We start from the raw sequence: 12,708 nt of genomic DNA, 5'->3' as shown, positions 1-12,708 counted from the left end.
TGGTGTGTGACGATGCATGGATTGCTCCTTTCACCGTAACAATATTATTTTTGAGAGTGCTATCCGGATTTCTTGTGTCTGGAATTATTTATTTTTTATTGAACCTTTATTGAACTAGGTAAGTCAGTTAAGAACAAATTCTTATTTACAATGGCGGCCTACCCCGGCCAACGCTGTGCCAGTTGTGCACCGCCCTATGGGACTCCCAATCACGGCCGGATGTGATGCAGCCTGGATTCGAACCAGCGACTGCAGTGACGCCTCTTGCGCTGAGATGCAGTGCCTTAGACCACTCGGGAGCCCAAACCCAGGACCTCATACAGGCGAAGGTGTGTGTTCTCAGTCTGATCTTCTAGGGTATCATTATAACTGTCTACATGATGTGACTTGTCGAACTGGATCTACTGAGCAAACATAATGCCACAATATGCAGCTTAAATGAGGAACCATTTAGACATGATGAGACATATTCAATTATACAGTTTGATGTTAGTGAATGTTTACTACATTAGTTCAAAGTACAGATTTAGGATCTTAATTTGAGACAATTTGCTACAGCAGGAAAATAATCCTGCAGCAACAGGAAATGTGAATTATAATTAATGGAAATTTTTTGGGTTGATACATTTTTTTGTTACAACAAATCAAGTCTGAAGTTTTAAGGTGGAAATAACAAACTTTAGAAGCCTTTTTAAACCTCGAATACACTACAAGTTTGCATTTCCTGCTGTAAAGGAAAATTCTAAGCAACACGAGAGTGATCAAATTAAGATCCTACATCTAAAGTGAAAACTATATGACGGATTTATTTTTTATTGCAGCCCCAATATCTCTAGAGCTGTACATCAAGTGTACGGCAAGTCTCTGATTTCTCAATATTATATAATGATGCTCACACAGCAAGCAAGTGCAACTTTTCTCTTCTCATCAGGTATGGTAGGAGGTTCATTTTCTTTGCTACTATGGCACTCCAGACCATCTTCAGTATACTGCAGGCTGCCTCCAACATCTGGAAGATGTTCTGTGCCTTGTAGTTTATCGTAGGGATGGGACAGATTGCCAATTACTGTGCTTCTTTTACCTTTGGTGAGTCAAGCCATATCCAACCTGCTGTAATACAACACAAGACAAAACAGAAGCAAATAATGCAGTAACTTTTTTTCTTCCTCATAGGGAATGGAGTACGATGCAACTCCAAATGATTCAAGGTTGCTGCATTCAAGTCATGGGAACAGCGCGTTATACTGAGTCCATGATGCATGTAATGCTAAGGCATAAATACACTGATTGTACAAAACATTAGGAACGTCTTCCTAATATTGAACTGCACCCCACACCTTTGCCTTCAGAACAGCCTAAATTCGTTGGGGCATGGACTTTACAATGGGTCGAAAGCGTTTCACAGGGATGCTGACCCATGTTGACTCCAATGCTTCCCACAGTTGTGTCAAGTTGGCTGGTTGTCCTTTGGGTGGTGGGCCATTCTTGATACACACATAAAACTGTTGAGTGTGAAAAACTCAGCAGCGTTGCAGAAATTGACACACTGAAACCGGTGCACCAGAAACAAATGACTTTCTTCTGAAACTCGTCAGTCTATTCTTGTTCTGACAAATGAAGGCTATTCCATGCGAGAAATTGCCAAGAAACGGAAGATCTCCTACAACGCTGTGTACTACTCCCTTCACAGAACAGCACAAACTGGCTCCCACCGCTCCATCCACAGCCCTGAAGGTATGACCCCTCCCACCGCACCACCCACAGGGATGGGCTACAGGGCACACAGTGAGGAGATGGATAGAATACCCCTATATAGACACTTTAACTGTTGTGGGACCTTTATTGGAAGTATTTTATTAGGGGTTCTACTAGCATCCTATTGTTATTGTTGCAGGTCTTCCGTATTTATATTATGCCCATTTCCGATTGGTCAATTTTATACAACTTTGCAAGATTGTAGACCACAACAAGAGTAACTGGCATACCAACATTGGTACTGATTGAGTAGTACTTGTCCAAAGAAACATGAAAGGTTTGTCAAACTGGCTAAACCCAGGAAATAGATTGTTTTTAGTTTCAGACAGAAACACTGTTGTTCTGCTGGGATGGACATTAAAATCTCAAAGGCACTTACCCTTTGGGCAAGTCAAGAGCACATTGTTAGAACTGTCAGGTAAGTGCAGTTGAGTGTCAGACAGTAGGTGTCTCAAGATTTTTGCCTTCAGCGAAAATGGCCATCTTGCATTAAGCATACTGAGATGTCAGATAGGATTTTTGCCTTTTTAGGCAAGTGACCAAAGGGCAAGTGCCTTTGAGATTTTAATGTCCATCCTGTCAGAAACTAAAAACACTACTGCCTGGGTTTAGCCAGTTTCACAAACTTTTTACGTTTCTTTGGATGAGTAAATTATTTGGTATGTTTGCTCAGGGGATTGGTCAAAAGCAGGCAAAGCAGCAATCCGTATCTCCTAAGATGGCAGAAAAATTTGCCCATCATAAAGAAATTGATGTCTCAAAAGACAAAGATGGCCACTGCAGGCCAAGTGAGGGCTTGCATCAATTAGAACTATCACTTCTGAACGGTTGAGCTAGCAGGACTGTAAGCAGAACATTGCTAGGTCCCCGACTTGTTGCTGGCAGCTTTAATCTTGGCACGTTGCAGTGTCTCTAGATCATCATTCTTCATCGGCCTGCACTATAAGTGATTTTAAAGTACTTTTTGTTTCTGTCCTTGTCAGACCTACATGCCCTGTCTCTGACCCTGGTGATGATTGGGAAAATGGATGTCACCGGAGCGTTTGGATTCCTCTATCTGTATGGCACGGAGCGCTTCCCCACAGTGGTGTACAATATGGCTTTGGGTGCCACCTCGATGGCTACCAGAATAGGTAGCACTGTGTCTCCATACATCGCCTACATGGGTGAGTCTCGCGCGCGTGTACGAATATTCAATTGACTAAACATTTTGCTAACATTTATGTGATTTCTGGATTCAAATAAATTGTCTCACTTTCTTCTGATTGAAGTCATGTACAACAAGATACTACCCTACATGCTGATGGGAGCCACCACAGTCATCACTGGTGTGTTGAACTTTTTGCTACCAGAAACAAAAGGAGAGGAACTACCAGAAATGATCAACCAGGTCAAACCCTAACAGGTTATTGGGCTTGTTCGACATTGCAGCCAACATTGCAGGGGACTGATTGATCTACAAAGAACCTTGCATCATAAATAACTACTCATTATTATTATTATTTGTAGATCAGTCAGTCACAATTTACCCATGATACACTACGGTTTTGATCCTCTGAACACTAGACTTGCGTTGCCAGTCACAGAGCGGCAGATAGGCGTGTCAAGAGATACTACTGTAAGACATTTTACCTTTTCAGTCTATTGTCCCACCTCTTTAAACAGTCCTATCTCGCCCTCTAGCATGGGCATGAACATGAACCAGGATTCTCGGGATGGCCTGAAGCAGAAAGGAAATGCACAGGTGAAGAATGAGGCAAGCTGTCCTGGTGAGGCAAGCTGACCTGGTGAGGCAAGCTGTCCTGGTGAGGCAAGCTGTCCTGGTGAGGCAAGCTGTCCTGGTGAGGCAAACTGTCCTTTTTTTTTTTGCTTTGTTTTTGTATTTTTTTGATTTACTAGTAAGTTGGTAATGTTTTAATAATTCATTGTAATGATTGATTGATAACCAGGAGTAATGTTAGTTTGGTGAAACATGTAAAGGCTTCTTCACCACACAATGACTAATAGTCTTTCGTGCAGTGTCTGAAAAGAGTTGGCTAAATAAATTCAAACAATAGAGAATGTGTTTTGTTTATTTTGGTAACACTTGTGGAATATGAACAAGGTACACTAGAAAAGTATGTGGGGACACCTGCTCGTCGAACATCTCATTCCAAAATCATGGGCATTAATATGGAGTTGGTCCCCCCTTGCTGCTATAACAGCCTGCATTCTTCTGGGAAGGCTTTCCACTAGATGTAGGAACATTGCTGCGGGGATGTGTAATGCAGCATTCATCGTTGTATCCTTGACACACTTGAGTTGGTTAAAAAAAGCAATATCCCAAAATTGTGTGTTTAGTTAACTTCTGCTGCTCCTCAGGGACCTCTGACAGGACTGCCTTATATCCTGATGGGCCTCCCAACTGACTGCTAACCTGATGATTAATCTACTGCTGCCTGAGACACAAGAGACTGACCTGATGATTAATCTACTGCTGCCTGAGACACAGGAGACTGACCTGATGCCTGAGACACAGGAGACTGACCTGATGCCTGAGACACAGGAGACTGACCTGCCAGAGGACCTCACCCAAATACAGACAGTCTACTGCTGGTGAGTCTGATACACACACACATGCATTTACACACACACAACCTAATACTAATAACGTTATCTCTTTATTTAATCACTTGTGTGTACTGTAGGTGCTGGCCCAGATGTAAGCACAAGGAAAGGACCTGTCAAAAATAACCAAAATATTGATGTGGTAAAGGAGCATCAGCTCAGAGGAGAACGGTGTATAAACCTAGATTACTGTATTCTATACTATTATATGCCACTCTGACATTGCTCGTCCAAATATTTATATATATATTCTTCATTCCTTTACTTTAGATTTGTGTGTATTGTTAGATATTACCTGTTAGATATTACTGCATTGTTGAAGCTAGAAACACAAGTATTTCGCTACACCCGCAATAACATCTGCTAAACACGTGTATGTGACAAATAAAATGATTTTATGCCATAAAAATGGTCTCCTTGCTGAAAAGGTTTGGATACCACTGGTCTAAATCTACAATGCACCCCCCTCTGCTGGTGAGATGCAGACTAACTATGTGCATCGTTGAAGGCCTGTTATTCCTTTATGTGAATTTCAAACATTCCACAGAGGTTGTCAGATATAGGAAAAATGATCTGCCCTTTGTCAGTGATGGAGAAAACAGGATCCAGGTGAAGAAAGAAGAAACCAAATGGTGTTACTGGGAAATCAAGAGGTGGGGGATCCCTAGAGTTAGAGTTGAACTGGGACGTGGACATGAAGCTGGGGTTAAGGTTGTGGTAAAGACTAGGGTTAGGGTTGAACTTGGACGTGGACATGAAGCTGGGGTTAAGGTTGTGGTAAAGACTAGGGTTAGGGTTGAACTGGGACGTAGACATGAAGCTGGGGTTAAGGTTAAGACTAGGGTTAGGGTTGAACTGGGACGTAGACATGAAGCTGGGGTTAAGGTTGTGGTTAAGACTAGGGTTAGGGTTGAACTGGGACGTGGACATGAAGCTGAGGTTAAGGTTAAGACTAGGGTTAGGGTTGAACTGGGATGTGGACATGAAGCTGGGGTTAAGGTTGTGGTTAAGACTAGGGTTAGGGTTGAACTGGGACGTGGACATGAAGCTGGGGTTAAGGTTAAGACTAGGGTTAGGGTTGAACTGGGATGTGGACATGAAGCTGGGGTTAAGGTTGTGGTTAAGACTAGGGTTAGGGTTGAACTGGGACGTGGACATGAAGCTGGGGTTAAGGTTAAGACTAGGGTTAGGGTTGAACTGGGATGTGGACATGAAGCTGGGGTTAAGGTTGTGGTTAAGACTAGGGTTAGGGTTGAACTGGGACGTGGACATGAAGCTGGGGTTAAGGTTAAGACTAGGGTTAGGGTTGAACTGGGATGTGGACATGAAGCTGGGGTTAAGGTTGTGGTAAAGACTAGGGTTAGGGTTGAACTGGGACGTGGACATGAAGCTGGGGTTAAGGTTAAGACTAGGGTTAGGGTTGAACTGGGATGTGGACATGAAGCTGGGGTTAAGGTTGTGGTAAAGACTAGGGTTAGGGTTGAACTGGGACGTGGACATGAAGCTGGGGTTAAGGTTAAGACTAGGGTTAGGGTTGAACTGGGATGTGGACATGAAGCTGGGGTTAAGGTTGTGGTTAAGTTAGGGTTGAACTGGGATGAAAGATAGGGTTATACTGGGATATGGACATGAAGCTAGGGTTAGGGTTATACTGGGATATGGACATGAATCTAGGGTTAGCGGTTGAAGTTAGCGTTAGGGGTTGAAGTTAGGGTCGTCTTGCTTACGTGCAGTCTTCTCTTTGTACTGAACTCTCGTTCACCTTTTCTTGGTAAAGTACGTGATTTTAGGGGCAGAGATGGCAATCAAAATCATCTGATCACTTATTGTGCTATCATATCAGCCTGCTGTTGGCACTTTCTTCCTGGTGGGAGCTCAATCCAGGTGTAAGCCTGTTTTTCTCACCACAGCTTTGAAATTTATACTATTTCCATATGCTCTTTATATCAGTGCCCTTTAGAGAGGAAAATCCAGGAACATGTCCAAGAGAAACCTGAACCTAGTAAGGGAAACAACATGTTACGATACACTACCCTGGCATCCTGCCAAAAAGGCCTATCTGGGAGGTATTTTAGTTATCTTTTTTAATCTGGTTTGAATCTGGCATGGACAGACTTCACCCACTCACGCTTTAGATTTCAGGGGTAATAACACCATACACGTGACAGATATCATCTGTTAAACATTCTAGACTGTAATAAATCTGTCATATTTGTACTGTAGAGAAAGTATGGACTTTTGCTTCACTGTATTCCCTTCACTGAATTCACTCATCTACACTGTAAGGACTGACTTATCTACACTGTAAGGACTGACTTACCTACACTGTAAGGACTGACTTATCTACACTGTAAGGACTTACTTATCTACACTGTAAGGACTGACTTTGGTCTATTCCGGCTGTGTGGGCAGTCTCACGTCTGTCTGATGCTCCTCGGGCTCATGACAACTGATCGCTGGCCTAGGTCAGGTGCAGGACCAAAAGGGACCAGCATGTGGTAATACCTAAACCAATAGGGTTGCTCATAGGCCGACTTAGACCCCCCAAAAGTCAAGAGGTAAGGTGAGTTATATATGATTACCTCCCTCATATATGCCCTCCAACCATAGGACATGTGTTGAGTGCTTGGCATGTATGTACACATTGTGTTAGGATGAGTCACACATAGAGTAGCCAAACTTAACTTTACTAGATAATCTTGTATAGGTGACAATGCACTGGTTTAATACACTGGTTTCCAACAAACACAATTGAAATGGACGGATGGGGTGCCAACCATTTCTTTAGGACAGTAGAGCTAGAAGAGATATAAAAGTTGTTAATTTGCATCTTCTCAATAAGTTTAGGGGTTTTGTTCATGGACAGCTACAGAATCTATTTTATAGGCCCTATGCCTGAACAGTGGTATTTTTGTCTGGTTGGCTGGCACCAGCTGCACTGTGCAACAAGAAACAACCTTTACTCAATTTTAGCTGCGAACAGCAGCCTGTAGGTGGCGTAATGACACCTTGGAGGCCCGCCTGAGGATTTCTGCAAGGATTTTACCTTGCCTGTTGGAGAAAGATCACCGGTACCTTGAAATTGGACTCCCTTTGCTAGCAAGGTAAGAAGGGATTTACCTTCAATATACAATAGGCGATGGCACGAGCTTGAGTGCGGTGCAGTAAGGACAGGTGTCCCACGAGATCGAATCCTCGGTAACCGTTCTCTGTTAGATTAAATTATTAGCTACCAATTTGTAGTCGAATTCGATACAATTCGTCCTGGGTTGAGACGTGGATGTCATTTCGATTTATTGGAGGAGTACGTTCGACATAAAACATCAGACAGGTACGTTGCCTTGACGAGGCTGGATAGAAAAAAATAGGAGCTGTGTAGCCTACTGTGGAATGTGTGCTATGTCTTCGTTACAGAACAAAGTCGTCTGCCTAGCTACCCTACTCGGATTTATGTATAAAACGGAATGGTGTCATGTTTGATGTTGTTCATGACTTAACGTTCACGACTTAGGACAACTCGACAATGGAGTCTTTTCTGCAGATAGCGCCGCACTCCCTGGCCATCGTATTGACTCGGATAGGCAAGGGTGATTCGACTGGTGTGTCTGAGAGCGACGAATTGCCGCGCCATCATACCGGTTATGAGATTTTTGCGGATTTTAAAGCTGAGAACACACAGCACGTTTGGAATCAAAGAATATCGGACGCCATATCGGACACGTTTTTCCTGGGCTGGATTGACGAGCACGTGCTGTTGATCCAGGGTAAAGAGGATCACCTGGAGGTTCTCAGAGAGGGATGGATGAGGAGGTCTCTCAATCCTCCGCGAGGGTTCCACATCAAATATTTAGGTAAGCAAAATGATGGCATTGTGTAATTAAAAAGGATATTGCTGATAACATTGTTTTAATGTATATGTTGTTGTGTTTTTATTGATGATGCTATGCGGCACACCAGCATCAATACAATGCATTCACATCAGAAGTGGTGTTCACCACTGTTTGGCCATTTTGGGCTGCATTCAAAATCTTCAATGTTCGTTCTGCAACACTTTTAGACAATTCATGTAACATGTCTAAGCAGGAATATACTTTCTCGGGCCAAGAGCTATTTCAACATCTACCGACAAGCAAACATGAACTAAACAGAGGTCTTGCCATAGGAACCATAGCAACGTTTTTGATATGCTCTTAGTCAGCTGTTTAAAGACATTGAATACACCTAGGAGGAGGAGAGCGACTTGTCTCAGTTTATGAATAGAATCATGCATGCCAATCACTCTGGTGGTGTAAGCTTACACACCCAGGTCTCAATTACTCATCCTATACATCAGGGATGGGCAACTGGCGGCCCCCCTTCTGTAGGCCACAGATCGATTTCCAATATACATTGAGCTCCAAAGGTATTGGGACAGTGACAATTTTGTTGTTGTTTTGGCTCTGTACTCCAGCAATTTGGATTTGAAATGATACAATGACTGAGTTTAATGCGCAGACTGTCAGCTTTAATTTGAGGGTATTTGCATCCAAATTGCGTGAACCATTTAGAAATTACAGCACTTTTTGTACATCGTCCCCCCATTTTAGGGGACCAAAAGTATTAGCACAAATTCACTTATGTGTATTAAAGTAGTCAAAAGTTACGTATTTGGTCCCATATTCATAGCACACAATGACTACATCAAGCTTGTGACTCTACAAATGTGTTGGAGGCATTTGTGGTTTGTTTTGGTTGTGTTTGAGATTATTTTGTGCCCAATAGAAATTAATGGTAAATAATGTGTTGTCATTTTGCAGACACTTATTGTAAATAAAACGTAACAAAATTTTGCGTAGGGAACCCAAAAAGCTAGGGCCGCCTCTGACTGCATGTGTTGGTATGGATGTGGGTACACAGACCCATGAGCCACTGGCCTCTCATGATGAGTTCAGGTGTTTGAACTGATGCTGGTTAATGAGTTTAATGGCTCAGCACTACATTCTGCAAAAGTCACTTGGTAGGTTGGCTGTAGATACATGGGAAATATAATTTTTTACATTTAGCCTATAACATTGTTATTACCAATGTTGTATTTCTCCAGACTACATTTTAGCAGGCATACACGACCTGTGCGTGCGCATTTTCTACAGTAGAGAATGAGTGCTTTATCACAAACATTCCTCCTTTTATTCTCTCCAATCAGAGCAGAAACATCACACACATCTCTTTATTCTAGACAGGCTGACAGGCATGTTTTCAAAGTAGCAATAGAGTAGTGTTTACATCACTTCAGACCTACTGTCCGGTGTAGCCGTAGCCTAGTGGTAGTAAAGAAAAAGGGAAAAAAGAGCCCTATATGAGACGTGGGAAATCTAGGCTGCATACAGTGCGTTCAGAAAGTATTCAGACCGCTTGAAATTTGGTTACTTTAGAGCTTTATTCTCAAATGTATTACACACAATAACCCATAATGATGAAGCAAAAATAGGTGTTCATACATTTTTGCAAATGTATTAGAAATTAAAAAAAACTAAAATATAACATTTAAATAAGTATTCAGACCCTTTAATCAGTAGTTTTTTGAAGCACCATTGGCAGCGATTACAGCCTTGAGTCAGTCTTCTTGGGTATGACACTACAAGCTTGGCACACCTGTATTTGGGGAGTTTCTCCCATTCTTCTCTGCAGATCCTCTCAAGCTCTATCAGGTTGGATGGAGAGCTTTGCTGCACAGCTATTTTCAGGTCTCTCCAGAGATGTTAGATCAAGTTCAAGTCCGGGCTCTGGTTGGTCCACTCAAGGACATTCAGAGACTTCTCCCGAAGCCATTTCTGCATTGTCTTGGCTGTGTGCTTAGGGTCGTTTTCCTGTTGGAAGGTGAACCTTCACCCCAGTCTGAGGTCCTGAGTGCTCTGGAGCAGGTTTTTATCAAGGATCTCTCTGTGCTTTGCTCCGTTCATCTTTGCCTTGATCCTGACTATACTCCCAGTCCCTGCCGCTGAAAAACATCCCCACAGCATGATGCTGCCACCACCATGCTTCACCGTAGGGATGGTGCCATGTTTCCTCCAGACGTGACGCTTGGCTTTCAGGCCAAAGAGTTCAACCTTGGTTTCATGGTTTCATCAGACCAGACCAGAGAAACCATGTTTCTCATGGTCTGAGAGTCCTTTAGGATCCCTATTGGCAAACGGGCTGTCGTGTGCCTTTTACTGAGGAGTGGCTTCCGTCTGGCCAGTCTACCATAAAGGCCTGATTGGTGGAGTGCTGCAGAGATGAGTGTGCTTCTGGAAGGTTCTCCCATCTCCACAGAGGAACTCTGGATCTCTGTCAGAGTGACCATCGGGTTCTTAGTCACCTCGCTGACCAAGGCACTTCTCCCCCAATTGCTCAGTTTGGCTGGGCTGCCAGCTCTAGGAAGAATCTTGGTGGTTCCAAACTTCTTCCAGTTAAGAATGATGGAGGCCACTGTGTTCTTGGGGACCTTCAATGCTGCAGACATTTTTTGATACCCTTCCCCAGATCTGTGCCCTCGACACAATCCTTTCTCGGAGCTCTATGGACAATTCCTTCGACCTCGTGGCTTGGTTTTTGCTCTGATATGCACTGTCAACTGTGGGACCTTATATAGACAGGTGTGTGCCTTTCCAAATCATGTCCAATCACTTAAATTTACCACAGTTGGATTCCAATCAAGTTGTAGAAACATCTCAAGGATGATCAATGGAAACAGGATGCACCTGAGCTCAATTTCTAGTCGCATATCAAAAGGTTTGAATACTTATGTAAATAAGATATCTGCTTTTTATTTTTAATACATTTGCAAAAATTACAAAAACTGTTTTCCTTATTGTGTGTCGATTGCTGAAAAAAAGTATATTTGATCCATTTTAGAATAAGGCTGTAAAACGTAACAATATGTGGAAAAAGTCAAGGGGTCTGAACACTTTCTGAAGGCACTGTATCTACCTAACTGTCAAACTCCACAAAAGCAAAGTGTTGTCCTGATGTGTTTTTACAGTACCCGCTGCTGTAGACTACCTCTCCTTTTCTGTCGGATAAAAGTGGGTTGGAGTTGGAGCGGTAAGAGATGAGGCATTGCTGCTGAATCACATTGCATCAAGGACTGTATTGTGTTTGAGTCCCAGTGCAGAACACTGCCAACCACAGTGCAGCACTTGGGTCATCATTGATAGAGTCCAACATTCTCAAAGTGTTTGCTCTTAACCACGTGACAATGTTCCTTCCTCGCTATTATCTTTCAGTTACTGTACTTGTGGTTTCTGGTCTTTTATAGGGCATCAAGGCCCAAGGAAGAGCCATGCACCCTTACATCTGTGTTGTTGACTAGTAGTCAGGGGTAGGAGGAGGCAGAAAGGGGAACCCCCTCACCTACCAGGACACCCATCCTTTAAACTGTTCCTTCATCTAGTATGCCTCATCCACCTATGGTAACATGAAGGTCTCTAGAGCCTTTGTAGTAGTAATTTGTCTGAGGATAAAATTACACAGTTATCAAATGACCCACTCCTGTGACACACTAGCATACATCTACACACCTATTCCCGCAACACAATTACCGGTAGTTGAATTCATCAGATAAAAAAAGAAACAGCCTTTGTTTCTCTACAAAGATGAGCAGAAGAACAGCCCAGCAGCATTGAGGTGATAATGTAGTGCTCTGGTACTGTTCTGTTCCTCTACCCTGGCTCTGGCTGCTGTGTGGGGGAGTCAGTGGTGTGTTCCGTGTGGACTCTGTCTCTGCAGGCAGGAGGAGGGCGCTACGTGTCACAGCTCCTCGTAAATCTCCTCTCCTCTCTCATCAGACCACTGTTTCCCTGCCAGCTGGGTTGGGCTCACACCTCCAGGCAGGTTGTTTCCTGGCCTCTCTCTTGCTCACCCCCCCCCCCCCCCCCCCCCCCTTTCTCTCTCTCAGACACACACGTGTACACACACAAAGGCATTTTAATTTTTTCCCTTCATCATTCAGTACTTTACTTGGTAATGTTAAAAATAATGGTAGCTTACCTTTTTACAACAACCTGGTTCAGTGCTGCCACCTAATGGGGTTGGACTGCCTATGTAGGACCTTCTTGTTTGAACAAATACAATTGTATTTTATTTCAAATAATTATTTGGCCATATGTTTTATTATTAACATAAAGGCCTAATGAACATAAGGCCTCAATATATGGCTCAGGTTGAGTATGTATCAACATGTCTTAGACTTAGAATCTAGACACAAAACAGGTGAGCAGGACGGGATGAGATAGTGCTCTCTCTCTCCCTCCCCCTCTCTCGCTCTTGATCTCTGAGAGAAAGGTGGATCAGACTCAGGTGTAGACAATGCCTGTGAGAGTCATTATG

General features: G+C 43.1%; 1 protein-coding gene across 1 annotated transcript; it reads left to right on the top strand.

Moving 5' to 3' along the window:
- The first annotated feature begins 1,464 nt into the window (after nucleotides 1-1,464).
- Nucleotides 1,465-4,611, top strand: LOC120062068 (solute carrier family 22 member 4-like). The gene is made up of 4 exons (XM_039011875.1): nucleotides 1,465-1,734; nucleotides 2,739-2,921; nucleotides 3,027-3,596; nucleotides 4,117-4,611. Exons 1-3 carry the CDS (start codon nucleotides 1,629-1,631, stop codon nucleotides 3,155-3,157), a joined length of 420 nt encoding a protein of 139 aa, XP_038867803.1. The 5' UTR covers nucleotides 1,465-1,628; the 3' UTR covers nucleotides 3,158-3,596; nucleotides 4,117-4,611.
- The last annotated feature ends 8,097 nt before the right edge of the window (nucleotides 4,612-12,708 follow it).

The sequence above is a fragment of the Salvelinus namaycush genome, chromosome 17 (assembly GCF_016432855.1).
Source record: "Salvelinus namaycush isolate Seneca chromosome 17, SaNama_1.0, whole genome shotgun sequence".
NCBI classification, from domain to species: domain Eukaryota; kingdom Metazoa; phylum Chordata; class Actinopteri; order Salmoniformes; family Salmonidae; genus Salvelinus; species Salvelinus namaycush.
Note: the sequence above shows the minus strand (reverse complement) of the source record. Positions and strands in the feature narration are given on the sequence as shown.